The 24,915-nt window shown below is 38.7% G+C and overlaps 2 protein-coding genes across 2 annotated transcripts in view; one reads left to right on the forward strand and one right to left on the reverse strand.

The window, feature by feature from the left end:
- Positions 1–24,915, forward strand: part of DSC1 (desmocollin 1) — a 265,006-nt gene that overhangs the window by 33,625 nt on the left and 206,466 nt on the right. Inside the window, exon 2 of the mRNA XM_010977197.3 lies at positions 21,301–21,393. The gene's annotated coding sequence lies outside the window, so the exon portion shown is untranslated. The remainder of the gene's footprint in view (positions 1–21,300; positions 21,394–24,915) is intronic.
- Positions 17,904–24,915, reverse strand: part of DSG4 (desmoglein 4) — a 37,158-nt gene continuing 30,146 nt past the window's right edge. The window contains exons 13-16 of the mRNA XM_010977216.3: positions 23,479–23,618; positions 23,263–23,326; positions 21,752–21,960; positions 17,904–19,448 (exon numbers count right to left, since the gene is read on the reverse strand). Coding sequence (XP_010975518.3) covers positions 18,681–19,448; positions 21,752–21,960; positions 23,263–23,326; positions 23,479–23,618 — 1,181 coding nt within the window. The 3' untranslated portion in view covers positions 17,904–18,680. The remainder of the gene's footprint in view (positions 19,449–21,751; positions 21,961–23,262; positions 23,327–23,478; positions 23,619–24,915) is intronic.

Raw genomic sequence — 24,915 nt, forward strand, 5'->3', positions numbered from 1 at the left:
CACCAAGCAACCATTAATGCAGATTTTTGAATGAAAACAATTAGAAATGAAATTGGACTAAACAGTTATGTGGTGCCTTGGATATCAGTAATACACAAACAGTGCATTGCAACATCAGATCTCTGATAATACTCAGATGACATCTTTCCTACTGTATTTTTTCATTTAGTTTTTTTTTTTTTTTAATATAGTGAAGTAGGGTATCTTTGTGCACTTTTATTTACTTAAAGACATTTCCCCCAGAGCAGACGACCTGCTAGCTGCTGTTTACCTGTGCACTTCTAAACATTTGGACTCCAGCTCAACCTAGAGGGTAGGGGAAAAACTACTAACACCATTTTGGTTTGCTTGTAATCTTAGAGTTAAGAGCACTCTTAAAACTTTCCAGAATATTTTTTAAAAGGTTTGGTAGAAGAGCAATTTTATCTTTGTATTTATGCATCAGGTTTTGGAAGCTTTTTCGTTTCAGAGAAACCATTTAATCAGAGTATTTTAGACAGAAAGTATTTCATAGTATAGGAGCTGGGGGAAAAAAAAAAACATATTGTAGGTAAAAACTTTGTTTTTTGAATTTTTAAAAAATTGTGGCAAAATATACAAAACAAAATTTACCGTTTTAACTATTTTTAAGTGTACAACTGAGTGACATGAAGTACACTCACATTGTTGTACAATGATTACTACCACCCATATCCAGAAAAATCTTGTTTTTGTAATAAAGTTTTTTAAATAAAGTTTTATTGGAACACAGTCAAGCCCATTGCTTATGCGTTGTGAATGGCTGCATTTGTGGTGAAATGGCATAGTTGAGAATTTGGACAGAGACTGTGTAGCTACAAAGCTAAAAATTCTTACTAACTTAACAGAAATCATTTACTTTATTTACTTTCAGAAAATGTTTGATGACCCCTGAATGATACCGCATACCTTAAGTAGTATTTGTGACAAATCCAGTGGGTGTTGACTCCAACAGAGAAATAATTAGTTTATTGTTTTAGTCTACCTCTGCTTGGAAAGGAAATCCCTGAAGATCAGGTTTGACATTCTTGGTAGAATTCCCTCTAAATTTCATAATGCGTATTTTATGCACTTTTTGATTAGAATCATAAAATAAACAACTACTGAATCCTTTCCAACATGGAACTGAAGCATAGGAGAAATTATGGAATTATTTTAGGAAGTGATTAAGAAGTGATTTCTTGGTGACTGGACTAGTTAACAAATATAAGGGGATAGAAGCTGGGATGAGCATTATTGAATTTAATAGTTATTGTATAATGAATTCAGTGATCAAAATACTGATTAGTTTCTGAATTTAGTTTCTGAATTTGTTTAAACAGTGATGAAAGTTTTGTGTTTATATGTATGTATACTGTGTTTTTTTTTTTGATAGCATAATGAAAGGAAATACATATGCATGGACAGAGGCTAGAATGGACCACCATAATATACTAGAACTTATTTTTTGAATGAAGTGATTATAAATGTATTTTATTTTCTTCATCATGCCTGTATATATTTTCTGATTTTTTTTTTTTTGGTAATGAGAATGTATTAGTTTATAATTTAAAACATAAGTTCTTTTAAAAATAATGCGAGTGCAGAAACCCTTACGAATAACATTCTAAACTTTCGGTCAGGGAAGAAGAGAAAAATATGATGAACTTTCAATTCTTTCCTTTCCCATAATTTAATATCTTGTAATTTCTTCAAAGCACTATTATGCTGAAACAGAAGATTTTTAAAAAATGATAGCAATGAGTTATGATTTTCCTAGGAATACTCATAAGTTGCATTGTGGGCTAAATTCTAGATGTAACTCATTTTTTTTTCTGATTTGCTTTTCCTAAAACTCCAGTTCCCTGACAGTTTGAATTATTTAGGTTTAAAAATGTTAATTAGCATTCTACTCTCTCCTCACCTAAACACAGGTTAAGGATTTAACAGGTACTTCACTTTTGTATTTTGAAATACCGTGTAAGGAGTCTCGGTTGGGTGGTATGTGCAAGGTATGGGCACCCTTCCAGGAGAGGAATCAGACTTGGCCTGAAGCAGGCTGGCTTCATCTACTTGTCTCAGTCCAGGAGGATTGTCAAAAGCAAGGACAGATCCCACTATGCACTCAGTAGGCAGACAGGGCTCTCTCATCTTCTAAGTGCCCTTGACTGTGCTTTAAGCCAACACTCCCTTTTCTTTGCAGGACTGGAAACTAGTAAGGGGTGAGAGGAAGGTGGTCTGGAGATTACTGCTGCTGGGGAGTGCGTTTGCATAGTGCCTTCTGGACTAAGCACTTGCTATTTCATTATGTTTATGGAAAGGAAAGAAGGGAGGATTTCCCAGTGGTTTCTGTTGAGTGGTTATGTTATTACTTTCTGATAATGTCTTTGGAAACATAAGCCCAACATGAAACCGGCTTTTATTCAAGGGACTGAAATAAAGATGAGGATCATGACAATAATAAGCATAATCATTAAAAAGGAGCTTCACTGTATGCATATACTGTGCTTTGTTTGATGCACCGTATTGAAAATATAAGCGTTGGACAGTAGATACATCACAGGTTCAAAAAGAAGGCATTCTTCAATTTGCTGGACATTGAGCCTTGGCATAAGACGTGAAGTAGTAAGAATGAATATTTATTTAAGTGGGCAGCGGCTCCAGAGGTTTCCATTATGTGTCTAATGCTTATTATCTGCACCAGTTCTGTTATTCATCATGTAGAAAATGTTCCTAAGACTTTGCCTTCACTGGTTTTTGTTTGTTTTAACTGGAAACATGTATATCATATCTCTTACATGTCAGACATCATGACTTTCTGATATTTAATTGCTCTTAAATATCCAAAAATTCACGAATTAAGATATGAGTTCCACAAATCATGCACGAACAAAATTATACATACATCCTGAAATGTCCTGCCAGAGTAGTGATCCATCACTTTTTGTTATTCAAGGTAATGAAAATCATACCTTCCATTAGGATTACCACCTGATGGCATCTGAGATGTCAGAGAATGTAATAATTGTGCACCTGCAGAGAACAGTCTGCACTTTAAAAATCAGTGAAAATAGAGCTGTTGATCCAACTTTCTATTAGATGGTATGCATCATGGTTTACCGTGCTTTTGTGATTCCTGAAATTATTTCTTTCAAAAGATTTGTGTAATTTTTATCATATATTGATTCAAGCTCAAACTTCCAAAGGGTAAATATGGGTGAATATGCATTACATTTTTTTTTTCACTTATGCCATGGACCAGGGTCAACATCTTTTGACTTTGTCTAGTCTGATCAGGTAATTGCTTATTTGTGGGAATATTTTTGTAAGGTAATGAAAAGCGTGAAGAAGGAAATTTTCCAAATGAACCTCATGATCACTTCCACAACATGTTTCTTTAGGAAAGGCTTTTCTTTGATTCTTGTGGTTGGCTGGAGATAAAATTGACAAGGTGGGGTCCACATCCAAAATGTTTTTAGGTCCATCTAGTTCCCTCCTTCTCTGGGCTTCCCCACCAGCTAAGGTCCTGGCATCCCTCAGGTAGCGTAGGCAGTGGGCGTACGGCTGAGCTCCCATTCCTTGTTGGCCTCTCACCCAATCCGCCTCTCACTCAGCAACCTGACTGCTGCTTTTAAAAGGATCGTGGTGTCCAGTGTACTTGAAACAGACTCAGAACCCCCTGTCCTGGCTCACAGAGAACTGCCCGATCCGTTTCCTGCGCTCCTCTGCAGCCACATCACACACTCCCTCCCTCTCACGTGCACCTTCTTTTGTTCTTCAGAAACCCTCAGCTCTTTTCCTGCTTCAGGTCTTAACGCAGTTTCTCTCCTGCCTGGCTGGCTTCTTCTCATTTATCAGGTGGAAGCTAATGGGACCTTCTCAGAGAGGTCTTCCCACTCCTTAACCTGCGCACTCTCATCTCCATTATTTCATCCGTCATCCCAGTTCGCTGCCTATACAGGGCTTCGTTCCATGTGTACATTGTTATTTCTTGGCTGGATTATTTATAGTGCCTGTCTCCAGTGGACTGCGAGCTCTCTCTGGGGGGTATCATGTCTGTTCCATTTAGTAGCATTTTCCCAGGACTTTGCAGGATGAATAAATGAATATACCTATAAAAATTTTGTGCAAGGGTATCTGCTGAATCAAAGGGCACATATAGTTCAAATTTTTAATAGGTCGTCATCAGCTATACCAATTTACATTCCCACTGATGGTGTAAGAAAATGTCCCTCTTCCCTTCTTCCCCCAGGCATAAGGTTTATTATAGTTAATTCTTTTCTGCTTCTTTTATGAGAAAATAGTACTCTTATAAAAATATATACTTCCACTCTATTAAGAGATTTAAATGCTGTTCATTTAAATGCTAATCCTTTATTAGATTATAATAAATTACAAGAAAGTTAAGATTCTGAGTAGAGCAATCTAAGAAGCTAGACCGAGAGCTATGTAAGTTCTGGATCTTGGTTAGATCCAAAGGACCTGGCATTCCTCCTGGATCTAACATCATCCTGGTCTCTCCACTGTCTCAAGTCTTGTAATGATATGATGTGCAAAGATAGGACAACCAAATATGCAGACTCAAATATTAATTTCCTATACTCACCAGTCATCGTTATGTTCCCTTTATTTATACATTTTAAATCTTCCTTTTGATGATAAAGAGCACATTTCATAGAAATCCTCAAGCATTTTTAAGAATCATGGGAGCTGTGGCTTATGTTTTTCTAGTAGTCAAAGCATACCAGTATTATTATTGGTAATTCCTGAGAAAGGAATTATTTTCGGGGGGTAATTAAAAAAAATTTAAATCTCAACCTACCACGCTACTCATGGGAAGAAATGTCATGTGGAATGCTCCACCAGCTTCTCAACCCACATGCCATGAGGCATGGCTGCCAAGGGAACAGATACACTGCATCATAAAAAGCAGCATCAGTGCTCCTTGCTATGTGGCATATGCCAGTCGGGTGATGGAATCTGAAAACAGCATGGAACGTTTATAAAAAATGATCTCCAAGGATTTCAGGAATGACTGTAGTTAAGAACTACACGCTCCAGCGTGGTAAGGAAGAATTCTTCTAAAAAAATGAGCAGCCTGTCATTCTTTATTCTTCAGGGTCAAAGACTGATGTGTTTAATCTTCTCTACCAAAGACTCATTTGTTACTGGTTTTTTACCTAGTGAGGCATCATGCACTGATACTTTTATGATTAATAAGTTCTAGGTAAGTTTGGCAAACCTGTAAAACTTACACATCGGTTGTGCTGTGCAATTTACCACTGGAGTCTGGACTAGGGGCTATGAAACCTCCTGAAAGAATTAATTAGAGGAAACAAATTTCAAGTGCATTTTGTTGCTTTTGTTTTCAGGGGCACAGTAACTCTCATATCATGTGGATCTGTTTTGTATTCACAAACTTAGGAAAGCACTGAACCTCATGAACATGAACATGTTTCTCCTGTAGTTTTGGACATGTCTGATTGGCCTTCCTTTCAGTAAACACGATTATTCTATTCGCTGACATTAAGGAGAGGATCGGAATCTATTACCTACCTGAATTGGGGGTAAATCCATGTCTTATAGCAAAAGAGTGGGTTTTTTTTTTTCTACATTGTTTCACATTAACTTTTTTGAATGTCATTTCAATTTGCTTTCCTTTATTGAAAGTTCTGAAGATTCTGATGGATTCATTCAGGCTGACCATTTCTCAAAGTACGATCTTTATAGTATGATTTTATGTTCTCTAATCCCGTGCTGGCACAGTGGCAGCGTATTCGGCTTTTTTTCTGGAAGGATACACCTAAAGAGAGATTAAAGGTAGAGAAAACTCCACCTGAGTCTCCCTTGTTCGCACAGTGCGTTCGTGAGTCAGTTCGGGCTTCATTTTTGATGCTTTAGACACAAGGCCAATTTTATGGAAGTTTGTGCATGTTGATTAACTCGTGCAACATGATGACTTAATGTCAATCTTCAGTTTTCCGTGTGAAGTCAGGTTTGACAGATTCTCGAAACACCTTTTTATTCCTTTAGACTTTGAAGTGATGCAATTTATACTTTTTTTTCGGGTTGGTCAGCCTGCATTTTGAGGAAGTGTTTCGAGCTTATGAAATTTACCTTCAGTTACTTCAAGTTTCACTGTACGAAGCTCCTTAGTAGTTAGTTGTCTGTCGAGGTTTTCCATTTTGGGGGGCTACATTTTGATAATTTACATTTTGCAAGGCGATTATTCATATCTTCTAGTGTTTTCAAATTAGTTATCACACATTTGCATGTAGCACTTTTCTTAGAAATTTTAACGTGGGTTTTTATAGAATAAATCAGTAACCTTTCTTTATCCTAGTAATAAGGAACTAAAAAATGAAATGAGAGAAAGAATCTAGTCTGTTTTAAAACCTGTAAAATATTTGGAAGTAACTTTCATAAGAATGATTAGAAGACTATTAATGAAGGGTATAATACAAGATCAAAGAAAATGGGAAGATATTATTGTGTTCCTGGATGAAAAGAATTACTATTATAAAATGCCAGGTCCTCAGAGAAAATTTCTCAATGCCGTTCTCAGACTTGACCCATAGTCTATGTGAGGGATGGAGGTAGAAGAGGATAAAAAAAGTCTTGAAGTCCATATGGAAGGAAAAAAAGTCCCCAACAGCTAATTAAAGAATGATTAAGAATAAATGAAGGGTCAAGATCAGATATCAAAATTCACTATAATACTGTTATTATTTAGAAAAGCAACTGTTAGTTATAAATGTTGCTTCTGGACTCACGGTTCTATCTGAGAGAGATTCAACTACAGTAAAGCTTTTATTGCACATCCCTCCTGTGCTCCCGTTTATGGATGGAGGACCAATCATCTGACTGGTGAGCCTGCGAGGAGGAATTAATTACACATGCTGGGTTCAGCGCTGTCTCCTCCTGCCCCACACTCCTCATCCAGGATTCTCTCTCTTGGAGCCAGTCTTCTGACAAGATACACCTGCAGCTCACTCTCTGCTCCTGTCCCCTCTCCCCCATCCTCATCTTTTTTCTTCTGCTTCAGCCCTCCCCCCTCCATCTGCCTATTTATTCTTTCTTTTCTTTCTATTATTTTTCTCTTTTTTCTTTTCCCCTTTCCATACTACCTCTGGGCAGAATATAGATCTGAAATTTGTATTCATCTGTTTATCAGAGGAACCTTTATATGTTGTGTTTTCACTAGAAAATGTAAATGCCACTCCCCCATTTCCAAACTTTTTTTTTTCACTCTTCAAAGAAGATCCAACTAATAAAATTGCTTGATATTCATTTAGATTTGATTAAACCCCGTTTCTGCTAGAGCTTGAAGAAAAGCAAACCACTGTGTGTGGAGTGAGCATCAGGGGAGTGGAGGTGCTGAGCTCGGTCCCCTCCCTCGTCCAACAAGAAGGGCAGCACAGGGAGAGGGGCGGAGGTAACACAAAATCTCAAGGAATTCTGAAGTTTCTTTCAGAAAAGTTATCCCTCAGGGAACAGTAGTACATTGTTCTCCAGGAGGCTTCATTCCTGACTTTCTCAGTTGACTGTAAAGCGTCCTGGGGACTGCATACCTGGGCTTTTACTCCCAAAGGGGGTCCTCTGAAACTGGTTTCTTCTTGACCGAAGTGCCTGCAGTGCCTCAGGTCACTGTCACTTTAGTGAAGACTTAGTATCTAATAGAGATTATCTTGTTAAGTAAGATCTGGGCAATTTCATACCCACAGACGTATGTTGTCCAAGAAACTCCCATTTTAAAGGGAGTGTCTGGGAAGCCCAGAGATGTCAGGGACTCGCCTACCACCGCATGGTTCGTCAGTGCTGGAAACTGGGTGGGAATCCCGTCCCCGGTGTCCAGGTTAGGATGACAGGCCACCCCTGGGCGGGAATCATGGGCACATGTCTCATCATCTACAAAGTGCCACCCACTTCCTGCTCCAAAAGTTGAAGCTTTAAGAGAGTCAAAAGTGGGGTTTGCTAGGTTCGATGTAAATAAATGAAATAACAGCTCACTGCCTTTTCTCTATGTAGTTAAACTCTCTTTCCTTAGCAGCAATTATAATCATTTTTATTAGTTTTTATTATTTATAATAGCCTTTGGTAAATGAGGATCACTCAGGACTCATTTTTAGGCAGTGTTCTGTAGTACTCCAGGGATTTGGTAACTTTCTTGTTTTCCCAGTACTTTCCAGGAGGAGGAATTCTGTATAAAAGACTCACCTGCTGCCTATCTTCATGTGACGTGAACAATATTAAGGGCACTGAAGTATCTCTCCCCTGCACAGCTTTTGCTCTGCTCCGAGAGGCTGTCCCCTGTCTGTCACTCTACCTTCCCCCTTTATAGCATTAAAACCCTTCCTGTTTCTCTTTCAACTTATTCCTAAAATTCAAGCATTTGAGACTCTAAGGAGACTTAAGATGATCTAGTCTAGTGGTGTTCAAACTTCTTTTAACCGTGGTCAAAAATAGAGTTATGTCAACAACCAATATACAGATAGATACACACATATGATTACTGTGTATGATACACTCTGCTATTTCCTTCTCTTTTATGTTCCATTTCATTCCAGTAAAAATGTTTGCCTAGATAAGCATTCCACATTGACTTCATGACTCATTTTTGGGGGGTGTGACCCACTGCATAAAGAAACACTGATTTAATCTATTTCTCTCATTTTACAAATAAGCAAGGTAAGGTGAATAAATTTAAGTGACTTATCCAACAGTTGAACCCAAATATGGATAGACTTCTCAGTCCAGTTTTGCAGAGCTGCAAGCCTTGGAACGTGGAAGTTTAAGCATATAATCATTTTTGGAATCACCAGTGGTTCCAAATTGCGTAACTCAGTATAAAGCGTTCTTCATTTTGCCCACATTTTCCAGTTGACAAGTGATGGATGTCTTCTCTTCTAAGTATTCACTGCTCATCAGTCTGACTATTATGGAGCTTAGTGGTTATAACCTCAGATACCATTTCTCAGCCTGTTTTCCTGCTAGGCTACATGCTTAGCTGAGGGCGTCTGACAGGTGCTTTGCCAAAACATGCAATAAACCAAACACACCTTTATTTTCAGAGGAAGGACCATCCCTTTCAATTCCAGGGGAACCATAGTTGCTAAACCAGTAGGATTTCCTGTGGTCTTTTCTCCCCTCCCTTCTTTTGCTCCATAGAGGAGGGAAGAGTGTGGAGGGAGGAATTGGGGAGGAGTCTGTTGCCCTCCTGATCTGCTGAGTTTTCCTTTCTGAGATGGCCTGTGATGCAGGGCAGAAAAGGACTGTTGACCTGGAGAGAGACTGGGAGAGGCTGGAGTTCACGGAGGGTAGGTGTCCTGTTCCCTCTTGTTCTGCTAGAGAACAGCTCCCTCTTTCAGATTCTCGTTCTTGCTTCCTCTCAGCAGAAAACAAGGCTCCCCAGAGCCTCCCCTCAGAAAACTTGAAGATTGCAGGAGAAAGGCATTAATTCCCAGAATATGATAAAGATCTAACCTTTCTTTTCATTGCTTTAGATGATCAGTTGTTTTTCACTGTGAAATGCTATGAAATTGGGATGTCTGAAAAAGTGCCAAGATTCCAGTTGACTGTTTTAGCATTTGCTGTGTGATTTGGTCCTAGAGTACTACTTGATTTCAGTCGTCGTTGTTTGGAACATCTTAACCCTAACCATGCTGTGAAGATTATGCAGCTGGAAGACTGCGTCACGGTCATCAGAAACACTTAGTGAATCTTGTTAGCTTGTGATATTTGTTTGGGGGAGTTTGCACCCCCGCTTGTAATTGTCATGAAAGGGATTCCTGTATAAGCCAAATGTTCCCTCGGGTGTCCAGGTCTTCCATCCTCCCTGTTCATGGGCTAAAACAAACATTTTATCTTAGTTTTTCAATCTCGCTTGTCAGTCTCTTCTCTCCTCCCAGTGCAGGTGAAGCAGAAGATGTAAATTCTCTAAGTTAAGGGAGGCAGGATGAGGGGTGGAAACACTGGTTTGAAACTGTGGACATGGAAAATAACAGGGAACAGGCTAGAACTTGATTGAAACCCACAAATTGTAAAAGATTAGTCATAGTTTTAATGTATTCTGGACAGGGTAAACGTCTCTTTTTCTTTTTTTTTGAAATTAAGAACAAAGATAAGTAACAAGTGCCATCCCAGGATGGGGTTTACCGTCATCATGTCAGATCATGTCTTATTTTCCCTGGGGATATTTTTTCCCCTCTGAAGCACTTACTTAAAAGCTAAGGAGTTTTTCTGACGGATGGTTAACCTAGTTCTGTCAGTCAGCCCACAGGTGGTACCTGGGAGTGCCGGTGTGGCATTGTGGCTCAGATTTTTCCTTGCCTTTTTGAGGGGAGAGTTTTTCTTCCCCCAGAGTTTAAATTGTTAGATGGTAATTTGGTCCTTTCGCAGAAAATGACAGCCCATTACTTTGGTTCTAGGCTCAAATACACACACATCAGGGCTGAACCCGTTATACATAGCAGCACCTATATTGTCTTCAGCCCAAAAACTGAGCAACTTTTACATACATCAGAAGTAACCCGTAGCAGCTTAAGCCTTGATAGCACAGGGGTGTCTGTCTAGATGTTCCTCTAGAGTGCTGGCATCCTTACAAACGAATATAAGCTTCATGATGATATGGTACATCTATTGGATTCACAGACTCCATCTCAGAACTGGAAGGGAAACTGGAATTCTAGAAATGTAAAATATGTATTATAGCTATGATCATTGCACTGTAGTATGTAAGGTGTTTTCACTAACATCCTGGACTATCTTGTTAACAGTGTAATATACAGATTTTTAAATATGTGCATAGTCTTGGACCCAGAAATTTCAATTCAAATGGAAATGATGCAAAGCTCATGCAAAACTCTACACACAAAGATATTCATCATATCGTTGTTTACAACATAAAAGGAGTGGAGGAAACTTCAGTGTCCATTCTTGGGATGAATGATCCCTTAAAATACTTTTACAAAGGATTTTAAATATAAAAAGTAGGTGCAAACTTTTACATATAATAATCTCAACTTTAAAATTATATGCAGTGAGTAAGGGTGTAAAGAAAGAGTGTAGAGACAGTAACAGTCACAAATTTGGGTTTCTCAGGCATTAGCTGTCAAGCAAAAGATACAGCTATGATAGCATTAACTGCGAGGAGAGCTAGCATGGTGTTAGCAGGAGATGTCGCTGGGTAATAGGGCATGATTCCCATTTTCCTTTGATATTTTCCATATTTTCTACAGGAAGTCCACATTAATTTTATACTAGGAAAATAATCAATGCTGCACTAACAGCAAAGAAAAAAGGCTTAAAATATTAATACTGACGTTTCCTTTGATTTCGTTTCTGTTCCTCATAAATGTGGAAAGCCTGTTATTCTTGAAGTGAAAGGCTGGGTCGTAGTCTTCCTGTTCTGCTCATCCAGCAGATAATCCTCCAGGGAGAGTCCTCCAGCGTCAAGGGCACTTTCTGGGCTGGGTGTTTTTAGGTTACAGTGCCATCTCTGGGATATAGCTGGCATAGCTGGTTGCCACCATTTGCTGATGATATGAAAGGCACAATGCACATTTGTGATTTTGTGATCTGGGTGGTTAATTATTCAGTTAGCCCAAGGATGAGGACGTGGAGATGAAACTCAAAGGGGTCCCTCACTGCCTTGCTTCATCGAAACAACTTCCTCGCTGATCTCCCGACTGTTGGGGTAGAATAGATTCTTGCCTCGCGCAGGAAAGAATTCAAGAGCAAGGCATGGTAAAGTGGAAGGAAGTTTATTTAGAGAGAGACACACTCCATGGACAGAGTGCGGTCTGTCTCCCTCAGAAGGGAAAACGGCTTAGGAGATACACACTCCATAAGCAGAATGCGGGCCATCTCAGGAAGGCGAGAGGGAGAGAAGCTGAGAGGTGTGGGGTGTTTAGAGTAAAAGTAGATACACACTCCTTAGACGGAGTGCGGGCCATCTAAGAAGGTGAGCACGATGGAGCGAGAGCGACCACGAGGTGTGGGGTTGTTAGGTTTTATGGGCTCGGTAATTTCACATGCTAATACGGATTGTTCCAGCTAGTTTGAGGAAGGGGTGAGGATTTCTGGGAATTGCCCCCCCTCTTTGACCTTTTATGGTCAGCCTGGGAACTGTCATGGCACCTTTGGCTGTGCCATGAGGCTCAAGGTCTACTGAAGGTTGAGTCTTCCGCCATCTTGCTTGTAACCAGTTTGTCCTGTCCTCTGTGGCTGGGTCCTTCTTCAGTGGTTGTGCTCTGCCCCCTTTCCTCCCACTTCACTACCATGAGCCTCATCCTCCTCATCTGCACCAGAGCAGACTTCACAAGTGATTTCAGATTCATGGTTCTCCTTTCAACATTTCATGGTTCTCTTTAACTTTCAGATTAAAATGAAAATTCCTTAGCATGTCATACATATTTAGGCCTCTGAAATCTTGTCTGTGCAACTGTGTTCCCTCATTCCCCAGCCTTCCTCAACTTCTTCTGGGTTTCTAGAAAGAGCTCTTCTCTTTCCCCACCTCCCTTGTTTCTCTTCTCTCTCCCATTCTGTTCCATTGGCCTGGAATGCCATTCCTACTTCTTCATTTGGCTGTTGGCTATGATCCTGCCAGACTCAGCTCAAAGGTCACTTCTGAGAAGCCTTTCTTGACTCCACTCAGCTGGGCACCCCACCCTTCCCCCAGGGCCTTCTTGTTCACGCCCCATCCATAACACCTGTCCTACTGCATTTTGACTCTTACTTCCTCCTGCATCTGACTGGGAGGGCTCTAGTTCACCTCCCTATTCCCAGCACTTAGCTCGAGGGTAAATAGCGAAATACTCAAATCATTTTTAATGAATGAGCATCGGAACCAAGTCATAGTTGTCCCATATCTCATTTTCCTTTTCTCACTTTTCTTCATCTATAAGCAGAAGATCATAAGGTGGATTGAATGAGAAAATGTTTGAAAAGCAATTAGCGTTGTGCTTGGCGCGTAATAATACATACTTGTTTTTTCACTCTTCTTTCTCTACCACCCTTTCTAGTTTCAGGTTCCCCACACCTGGTGGCTCATGCCTGACTGGTACCAGAGTCCCCACCCAATCAGTGCCTCCTTTTTAAATACATAACGAAGACTTCCCAGTCAACCAGTATTTATGCTGGTCACATGCAAACTCTGTGACGTTTGTACCAGCACCTCATCATCACTCACCGCACATACTCACTGCCTCCTACTAAACACACATTCAGCATCTCTCTTACCCTTAACTCAGTCATCTTACTAATCACAGGGAAACTCCACTGGATGGATTTCTCACCAAAACATGGTCTTCTTTTTAAGAAAAAAATTTGTCAGTACGTAAGGTTGATCCTTTATGCCACTACAATGAATACAGATAATCCTCAATTTTCATTATTTCACTCTATTCAACTCACTTTTTCCACATGATATGTCGGTACACTTGCATTGCCTTTCTCATGCACCGTTCAGCCTGTGTATGAGCTAATGAACACTAGCACAGGATACCCACATGCCAGCAGTTACCTGTAAAACAGAATTATTTGTATAATTATTGGAATGGCTTTATTGCCTTTTCCTTTTTTTTCTGCACTTAATTTTATTACTTTAAAAAAATGATAAGGCACGATCTTTTGTTTATTCACTTTCTTAACAATCCACAGAAGCACTGGCAAATCTCCACCAGTAATTCTTTCCCAGTATGAACTCTGTTTTTTCAGTCTTTGATTTCAAATAAGCTGAAATAGAAGTTAAAGAAGTTATCTCAGCAAATTAATTCTCATTATCGGTATTTAATGTTTAGTCCATGTTTAAAATATCGTCACAACCACTTATACATGGACACGTGGTAACATTCAAGAAAAAAGTAAAAAATTATACCATACTTAGTGACAATCAGTGTTGGCTTTCTGGGAGTGGGATTTTTCCATGTAACATGTAAATGTAATGTTTAGGGTTCATGTACTTGATTTCCATCGTTGTTTTGAGAAATATATTATGATGAACGGTAAAGAACTTTTATCTTAATATTGGGAACTCTATTTTGCCTTCTACTGTATGATTTTTTTTTGTTTGTTTGTTTGCTGAACTTATACATAAGAAATAGAGGAAGCAATTTTTTTTAAATAAAAACAATCAATCAATGGCCATAATGAAAGGTAATCGTATTATCAGCAGTCTCAAATTTCCAGAAGTTTTAACTTTTTTATGAATTATTTACCCTGTGTAAAATATCATACTGGAAAAGGCAAAACATTAGATTAATGCTAGTTTTGAAGGTCTCAAAGTTATTCATCTATAAATTTAATTTAATTTTATTTCCAATTAAAGTTCCATCAGGTTTATTATTATTTTTTAAACTGAGTGTATCAGAAGTGCCAAAATAATTAAAAAAACAACAGGTAATGGGTGGGGACTGCACCTACCAGATAGCAAAGCATACTAAAAACAACGTAGTACATTTGAAACAACAGTCAGAATTATCAGCATACTTAATAATATATCAGTGTAATAAAGGAGAGACTAGAAATGTGTCTAAGCGTATGTGGTAATTTATAATAATCATTTAATTGTTCATTCTTTTATTCAATCAATTGACATTTATTGATTGTCAGAAGTTGTCTAGATGATGGATGAATATCAGGTAATCATAATTCTTACTAGATTATTAAAAATTTAAAAACTGATAAAGTCAATTAATATTGTTTGGGGTTAAGGAAATCCTATCAAGAACTGTCGATGGGAGTGTAAATTGGCACATCTTGTTGAGAAGGCAATTTGGGAAAACTCTATGAAAAATTATTTGCATGTACGCTTTTATGTGGCAACCTCCTTTTTAAGAGTCTGTCTTATAGAAATATTTCAACATGTGTGTGTGTTTCTTTGATTATGTACATGTGTGTGCATATATATGTGTATATATGTATATATATAAGTGTTCATTGTGGTATTGTTATTAATAGCAAAACCTGGACTCAATCCAATTCTGTGGGATTAAGGGAATGGTTAAACATGCGTGGTACGAGTTAATAAGTATTACACAGAATTTTGAAAAATGTATATATATATGTACATAGAATGATGTTCATGATAATGTGGGAAAATCAAATTACAGAAGAGTATAGTAGAAAAATTCAATGTCAAAGTCTTGGTGCCGAATTCGCACTCTCATACCTTTATACTGACCAACTCTGGGAAAAGCAAGTCTGCTCTCACTGCAAGAAAACGAGTTGTTTTAGGTATCTGTCTGCTGGATTTGGATGACCAGCTTTCAGCTTTGCTTCACTTTGTCTTTGAGGAGCTACATTTCCCAGATTCACCTTCTTGTTATTCAGCTAGCTCATGACTTCTTTCAAAAACCATGTGAAGTTGTTTTCCATGACTTTATCACTCTTTGTGCAAATGGTAAATTTCTCCTAAAATGTAATCGTCTTCATGAGTTTATACTGGAGTCCTCCTGCAAAGGGTGGTGTTTGCACAAACCTTTCAGAGGTCATTCGAAGGACTACTGTCTAGAGGCAACTCTGCTCAACTGGAGACACTGCCTTTTAGGTGCTCCAGAGAATTTCTGGTACAGAAATAATAGTAATAATTTTAAATTGGGTGAGAAAGATGACATTTTATCATTTATACAATGTCTAGAACAATTTCTGGAGTTTATCCAATTGATTTGTTAGTTTATAGTGAGCACTTAGTAATAAAATGATGATTTGAGAAATTCTACCACTGATAAATAAGTTATACTGAGTTTCAATTGATAAGTAAATTCATGTATTGTACATGTGATGATAAAGATGACAATCACCTAGGAGCATTTGGGAAAAGATTTCGAAATGTGTGTTTGTGTATGGAATACTAAATGGGCCAAAGAGAAAATGAAACAGTTTTTTCTTATCACATATTTTTATTGAAGACATATATAAAACATTATTACGTTCAGTAATATATTGCAATCAGAAATATCTAAACCAAAAGAGGGAATTCTTTAAAAATAATGTTTTTCTGAAGTAAGTTTATAAATTCTCTGTTTTCTTAATATCTTCCTTTCCCTTCACCTGATAAAACTTTTCTAGGAGAACCTGTTTATTTATTTAATAATGTTATCTCCTCAAGTAATTCCATGGGGCAGAAGATATGACTCAAAGTATATACTATTATATTTATTTATTAAATCTCATTTCCTGGGCTTCTGGGTTCATTTTCAAACCTTAACATAAATGCTATGTCATCTTTATCTCGTAGTTAAATCAGTACCCTAACTCTTAAGCAGGGGAAATCTCGCTTTATGCTTTCTATTTTGTTTGAGATGATGTTTTTAACATATGCCAATTTCAGAGGCATGGGTTATATATGAGTGGTATTGACAATCTTAGAATAATAGAGAAGTTCCTTTACATTGATCATGTTGAGAGAAATAATGAAATTAATCTGGTCTCGTTTCTGCGGGTGGTATGGAGGAAGGCATCACCAGAGGTGGAATTTCTCTTTTCAAAGCACCCTTAAATCTTTGCATATTGATAGACGGATCACAGATTAAAATTTTTCTTACCCTTTTCAGAAGTGTTTTCGCCTCCTTTAAAAATTTTAATCTATTGGTTAAATCACTTACTACTATTTTATTTTTCATTTTCCAAATCTCATAGTATTTTCAGTTTTAATCCCATTAGCACCTTACATTTAGTTATTCACCAATTGTTTCATAATTCTTAGAATCATTAGCCTAATGGAATCCAAACTTCAAGAAATATCCTCATCAAGATTTGCCTCAGGACTGAGTGCATATAAGACGTTACATGGCTGGTTGTTGACTGAGTGTTAAAATGACCATGGCACCACTGCTCCTTGGCTACCTATGGATTTCATCCAAGTGTAATGAAATGTAGCAGAATCTTGGTTGTGAATAACCAAAGTAAGGAATGGCTGTAACCACTGATGATACATATAATTTGGAAAAGACAACAAGACATGTAAATAACCTTCTGGCATTGTGATATTTTAGCCATTCTGCACTTAAACTTCACAAAACCTATTTTCTTTTCTTGAGAGATACTTTTTATTCCAATTAGGAAATAGCAAAGATGATGCAACAGATCAAACTGGATCTTCTTCATGTCTGATGAAATTCTCTTATTCAAAAGCATGGTGGCCAGGGTACCTGAGTGATGGGTTCAAGGTTAACTAGCTGGTTGTGGTCATTTAACCTCTCTAGTTAGATTCCTTTTCTATAAAATGAGAGAATTGGGCAAGAGATTGTGAGATGCCACAAATTTTACAATATTTTTACTTACAAGAAAACAAAATTAAGCAAGAAGCACCACAATTATTTCCTTCCAAAAGGAATAAGCCCTGAAAATAAGTTTATTTCATTTATATGATCTTACTAGTCCCGTTATACTTACTACTATATAGTTTACATATTTTACAGAATTAAATAAAACTACCTTGTACAATCTCTTTTTCTCAAGCCAACATTATGCCTACTAAAAATAAGTAATCTGTGCATATGTTTCCATTTTATTCATTCAACATAAGAAGTAGTGTTAAAAAGAGAAACACAACTTGGTAATGGAATTGAGTATTTTGTTAATTATTCTTGATTGGAACTCAAAGCCATACCCCCAGAGTTTTAAGTCTATAAATGAATTACAAGCTGTATGAAGACAGGAACCAAGCCAGTCTCCTTCATCTATATAGTCACAGAAGCAAGACCAGCACTCCACATGTAGTAGCTTCTAAGTAAATATTGTTGAATATATGCAGAAGTAAAGAAGGGCTTTTAGAGAATGTCTGGTTGCCAAAGGAAAGGTCTATGATCCAGGTCAGCGAAACTGATTAAAGTATATTCCATATGGTTTTCTGACATAATTAACAAGAGTAGGGAAATTTTTTTCTCTAAGGGGGAGACTCTCTAATACTTTCCCTAAGAACTGTTCCTATTGTAATTGTGTCATAATTTTATTTTTTGCTAGTCTAAATTAATCTACAATTGATATAAATCAATAAAGTGCAATAACAATTCATCTATATTGATATGTATATATGCATTTCTATACATATGTATAAAACTCCTTTTGATGAACCATTTTTAGTGACACATTCAGCTAGTAAACTCTCCCTGTATTATATTAAGCATGTCCTAATAATTGTATATCTTGAGAAACCATTTGAAGAGACAAATGACTTCAGATGTCTATTGCTAGATGCTCTATCTTCTTTTTCAATTTCCCTTAAAAATGTACATTTCATTCACTGTTTTAATCAAAAATTTTTCATAAAAGTACTTCTTTAAAGATAAATATGGCTGGTAGATACAGATAAGGCTTCTTTTGCAACCTCCAAGACCAAGGGTATCTTGGTTTACATGACCAGTTCCAAAGGCCCAAAGACTTCCAAGAGTCACCTTATGAGTTGCGTGCTATTATTAGACAGTATCAAAGAATGTAACACATTTTCTTTAAGTTTTTTGGCAAACTATATAAAATCAGAAAAAATTTGATAAGGCTAAAGTCCTTAGCCATATTTACCACCCCCCCAAATATATGATCAGAGAGTGGCATTGAATTTAGAATATTCAAATGTTTGCTGATTGTTAAAATGTTAAATATAGTGTATTATCCATCACTGATGGCTGTGTTGGTGATTATAAGGTACAAGGTCTCCCTGGAGAACAATACTGACCATAAAGCACTTACTGTTGGGAGTAATGTACGTTACTGTACCGTGTTACTCTGTGCCGCGATGTCATTGGGGATGTGGAACCAATGGTTTGGCTTATGTGAATGTCTGGACTCACCATTTGCATCATTTGAATTTCTGGCCCTACCAAAATACTACCACTCATCACGGGTCCCACACAACCATCAGTCATGCTACTGCTGCTTGTGTCAGGCAGACCAGGACTAGACAGCACCCTCTCAGCATAGATTACATTGTGTGTGCTGGCTAACTCAGCAGGTACACAGATATTCCCCTGAACGTCGTAGACAGGTGCCATTACTGTTTCTGCTACTACAACATTGGGTGCAAGCTGAGGATCAAAAACAATCGTCGTGGGTTGCACGCATGGGTCCGCAGTCGTGTAAGTCTCGGTCACTACAATATCCCCTTGAATCATGGGTTCAGGTGTTGCCATTTCTGCCTGGAATTCAGCCTGTGACACAGTCGTTCCTGAAGATTCATTAACAAAGTAATTAGGTCCAAGTAAAGGGAGGTCAGTACTGATGGGTATACAGGCTTGCTGTGAAGGAAATGGTTCAATTTCTTTGTCTAAGCAGATTTCAGCAAGAGTCCTAAATTTTGGATCTAAAGTTTCCATGCAGCTTTCGTCTAAATCATCCACAATCCAACTGCAGCAACCAATGGAGCCCACAGGAGACCCTAGTCCCTCGTGGTCATAAATGAGCAAACAGTCGTTTGCTGGCTGGCCTTCATCTTCATCTGCATAATCGTATGCTTTCTAAAATTAGAAGAAAAATAGGAAATTAGAAATTTCTTTTCCCTTAAAATAGTCAAAGAAGAATAACAATGCTTTTAGAGACGTTTGATCTAAAAAGATTTTGTGGAATGCACTGAAAAAAACCACTGATTCATTGCTGTATTTCCAAATAGTTGCAATTTTTAAAGGAGATCAATGTGTATTTGGTTTATAGTCTTTTATTTCTGAGGTGGTTTAAAAATAATAAAATGTATTTAGTTATGTGCAAAACATTATTTAAGGAGAGAGATTTGATCAACTTAGAATGCAAGCATGTGTAAAGGTGTGTGCAGCTCTAAGCTTCAGAGACTTATGTGGGAATATTAACTGAAGTTTTCTGTGGCTTGATGAAGAGAGCTGGGATGTCTCTGGAGTTAGGTTACCAGGAGGAAGGCACTAAGGTGTTATCTACTGTGATTTTTCAAATTATTTTTAATGACAGCCCCTTTACATACAATCCTAGGTCCAACCCCAACATGTAGAACCAATGAAATTGGAACTTCTCTGTTTGAAGGGGCCGGGTGGAGCAGAGACCTGCCAGCTCTCTTCCCCATTTCTCTCACCTGCTATGGCCCTTGCTGAGTGCCATGAATTCCCGTAGGGCTTGCCCAGCGCCATCTAAAATCGCCTTATATAATCTGACCCCTTCTTTCTTTTATAAATAATGTAACCAAAGGCCCAGAGTAGGTGAATGGCATGCCCAAGACTTAAATCCTTATAGAACAGAACTTCAAATCCAACTGTCTTTTCTACACCGGATCATGCTGCTTTCCTTCTGGTCTGTACCAGTCTAAATCCTACCATTAGAATGACTTTAGGTCTTGAAATTAATCATTCATAAGTTTGGTATCACCTTAAAACTTTGCTGTTTAATATTTTACATGACATCTCAGTAAGAGGACAGTCCCCTTTTGCCTGGGGCACAAGTTAACTGCTGGGGTGGGGGGTGGTGTAAAAAAGGGACAGGAAGAAAGCCCTGGTACCATTCTGCAGAGGCTTCACCTGGCAGAGGGAGTGGCTGCGTCTCACACCTCTGAAATCCAGTGCCATTTTTAAGTGTAGAGCTAAAATGTTTGGGATGCCCATAGAGAAAGGGGAGTGCCCTTTGATTTTATTTTTTCCATAAAGCACCAATTGTAACCCAATGAAAAAATGCCCAGTGCAATTTTGATATTAATGGTAAAGTTCCTTTAATATTAGTGTGATTTTTATGAATAATTCATGAAATAGAATTTCTGTGGCATTTCTGTGCCCCGTTGTCAAATGTACTTAGTGGCATCATTCATTTAAATAATCAGTTCTATTCATGCACAGTCTATAATGGTATCTGTGACCACGACTTTTAAGATATAACTTACAATTACAACAACATCTTTAGCATTTTTTGTTAAGAGCAGTAGTGAAACTCGTATGTTATCAGGTAGGGAGTAATATAGGCTAATTGGAATATGAGATAAAATGGACTGCTGGTTAAGTGAAATAAACATACAAATAGGGATTCACCAGAGGAAATCCTCTGTTTATCCTTTGTGCTACCCTGTTAGGCCAATGCAGTGCCTTGGGTCTTTTCTCTTGGAATGCTCATAGACCCATGATCCCTTCCCTTAGTAAGGGAAACAGTGCATGACGCACTCCATAGAGATTAGGAGACCCGGGCTGTAGGATCTGATCTATCACCAAGTCACAGTGATGCCCGGTTCCTGAGTTACCGCTCTCTTAACTTCCCCAATCCTGGCCTTTGATTTTTGTCTCCATTCTGTTGGAGGCACCTGCAGAGCAGGAAGAACACCATATAGAATGCTCATGAATACACATTTTTTTTTTCCTTACTCAGGATCCTCCTGCTTCACTGTTGCCATGGGAAACAAAGTGAAAACACCAGAAGGAAACAGAAGACAGGAAAATGGAAAGAGGGAAGCGGAGAATGGTGAGATGCGTTATTTTTCACAGTAGTAAGATGCGTTCTGCCGATTAAATGTGAAATATTTTGGCAAATTGGCTTTTTGTATTTTAAGGAGAAGTGCACTATATTTTATTCAGGATTGGGTTAGAGTTAAGAAGAATGGAATAAAGGGGGAGGGTATAGCTCAAGCAGTAGAGTGCATGCTTAGCATGCACGAGGTCCTGGGTTCAATCCCCAGTACCTCCTCTAAAAATAAATCTAATTACCTTCTCCTGCCAAAAAAATAATTTTTTTAAAATGTATATTTCAGAAGAATCTACTGCCATAGTTCTTATTATTCAGTCTCAAGACTATTCTGTGCAACCGCGCGTAGGGGAGTCACCTCGGAGAAATAGCTGTCCAGGAAAGCCAGGTGCAGGCCGGGGTCCGCGTAGTCCCGCTGGGCTCCTGGCATAGAACTCCTCCTCCTCGCTGTGCCCACTGCCCCTCCGGCCACCAGGCCAGCGGCTGCTCCGGGACCCGTGTTGAGTTCCACGCCCGATACGCCCCCTTCCACGGTTCCTGCGCCCGCGTACGTGTTCGTGTAGATTTCTGAAAGGAGAGGGTGTTCGTATCACGGTGCTGGATTCGCCTGCATCGTTCATCCACGTAAACGCTTCCAGGCACTGTCTGCCGGCACCACCGCCGCCGCAGCCACACAACCTAGAGGCGGTACTGGGACGCTATAGGAGAGAGCAATTCGAACTATACTGCCAATCCCCCAGGCTGCTGATAAAAGTACAACGAAGGAAGCGGTACAGAGGGAGCCAGCTCTCCCACTGGGCTTTCTCACTTTTGCACAAACCTCCCCTCCTAGTCTGCCAGGTGTAGAGCTAGCCCAGAGGAGCGGGTCTCGGTGCCTGCACCAGTTCCTTCCACGACCGCTTCTGGCAACCGCCCCCACCCTCCTCAGAGCCGCTCCCGGGCCTGTGGCCTGTCCGAGGGCTTGTGCCCACTCGGAAACCCTCCAGAGCAAGGCCAGACATACAATTGCAGAAACTGAAACTCATGGTCCGCATTCACCCTGGCCTGGATGGAGAGAGCTGGCTTTCACCTTACTTTGCATCCAGAGTCCAGCTGGGATCCTAAGGAACCGTCAGTGAGAAATTCTCTGCTAGAACTGGGCACCCTCTCTGGTTCAATCATTGTCCAAGCTGGGTCTTTTTCAGTGTTCTAAGGTGTGTGCGGGACTTGGTAAATTAGGAGAGTGTAAGACTGATGATGCACGTATGAATTTAAGAGAAGTTCTTCAGTGTGTTACTAGGAGACCATATTTGCTGCTCTTTCGTTTTTTGTTTTTTTTTGAACAGCTTGTGTTACAAATAATGGTAGCACTTATTCTGTGCAAGGCACTATTCTAATGTGCATTTTGTGATATATATATGGCACATATACATACATATATGATATATATAACATATAATACATATTATATATCATACATATGTGTGTGTATATTTATACACCCATATACTCATTTACTCCTCATAGCAACACTTTGAAGTAGGTACTATCATAAAGTCAGTTTCAATGATAAGGAAATTGAGGTCCAGAGAGATTAAGTGTCTTGCCCAAGGACTTAATACAAGTAAGTGGCAGAGCTGGGAATCAAACTCAAGCACTCTGGTTCCAGAGTTTGCGATTTTAATTGCTACATCAGACTTCACTGCTGGTAGTTTAAGATAGAAAAATAAAGTCGCCACTTCAGACATCTAACTTTCCCTCCAATTATACTATCATCCAAGAAGATTGACAGATACTTTTTTTTTTAATAAGGTACTTATACATAGGATTTGTCTGGTTGAATAATTTTGCAAATTTTAAGAAGGAAAACAGATTTTGCTGTCCACTGACCAGAGGAGTCTATACGTTCCTGGGTATTAGAGGCTGTGACTGGCACACATATATTTGACACATCCTGAAAAGAAAAAAAAAAGAATTTTAAAATAAATGGTTTATGTTAAACATTTTAAAATGGACATATTTTCATTTTTGTGCAGTGTATAATTGTCAGATGTGCTCAATCCCGTTGAAACCCCATGCTCCTCCAGAACACAAGAGTCCACTCACCCTGTCCTCGGGATGGGCCCCTTCTATTCTCCAGGCCTGCATCACTCCGTCTCCACCCTCCGGCACAGGGGCAAACCTTGTCCCCAGCCCTTCTGGCTGTTTGCTTTTGCAGCAACACATGAGCAGCAAGAGTGGTGTCACTGACAAAGAACGCGGAAAGGAAGAGTTAACACATATTGCTCAGTTTGGGAAGTCACTGAATGTAGCATTTTTGGGAAACTGTGGCATTATACTTATAGAACCAGAGGGATAAATACAAATGTAAGAAACCATCAATTTTTCCCCTAAAGGATTGAGTATACATATCCATGTTTATAAATACAAAACCACCAAGTCACATAGACCTTTAGAGCTGAAAAGGAGGGAGTTTGAGATGATGTCCTCTGGGTTCTTCACCGACAGATTAGGAAAGCAGCATCCTTTATTACCGCTAGTTCAAGACTCCAAACTGGCTGGTGGCCGATTCAAATCCAATTTTATGATTCCTAGTCTTCCATGTACATGCATATACATTTATATATGTGTATGTATTCATGTATAATTGTGTATGAGTATGTACTTATATGCCTATGTATACGTATGTGTGTATACATATGGATAAATAGGTACTTTTCTCCATGAGCATGCATATACACGTGGGTACCTGGATATGTATATGTGGACACATAGACCATCTCTGTGGATACATATAAGCACTTACATACCCATATGGAAACCAATGTATGTACACACGTGTAACCATCTTCACACATATAAATTAAACACATAATCACTATATGTTAGCAAAAGGATTGGATACAAGTTTCAGTTATAGGACCTAGAAATAGGACTCTTCTTCAACTCTTATGATACTTACACTTAAAATCAATCAACTGAATCTCATTCACTACATTTAATTGAACTTCTTACAGTTATTATTCTAAGACTTTGTCTACAAAATACAATGGAAAATTCACCTCAGTTCTACACTTTAGATCATACACACAGACACTTCCTAAGTTTTCTAAGATTCTAGAGTACCCTCAGTTTAGTTCTTTGGGTCCACTCTAGTTGCTTTTTATTTTTCTAATTCCCTAGCATTGTATGCATTCCACTGGATAAGTTAATTAGAGCTGAAGAAGAAAGTATCAAAGCCGCTAAATCAAGGCTTTTTAAAATTTCATGAACACTTAATCTTACTAGGAGCAAACATCAAAAGCCTTAACCAGAGGCTCTTTGGGAATATAAAATTTGAGCTAGGACCCCCCCCTCTCCGTAATAGACCTGGGCTTCTCCATTGAGAACTTTGTCCAAAAGGACATTCCCCTCCTAATTTGCAGTCAGTTTCATAACTTTTATGCTTTGTTGGCCTGGTTCAGGAGAAGTCATTGAGTGCTAGCCTACTGGAAATGCAGCTGAGTCTGGGTTTTTATGCCTGACCTGCACACTAGCTTCACA

Source organism: Camelus dromedarius, chromosome 32 (assembly GCF_036321535.1).
Source record: "Camelus dromedarius isolate mCamDro1 chromosome 32, mCamDro1.pat, whole genome shotgun sequence".
Classification (NCBI taxonomy): domain Eukaryota; kingdom Metazoa; phylum Chordata; class Mammalia; order Artiodactyla; family Camelidae; genus Camelus; species Camelus dromedarius.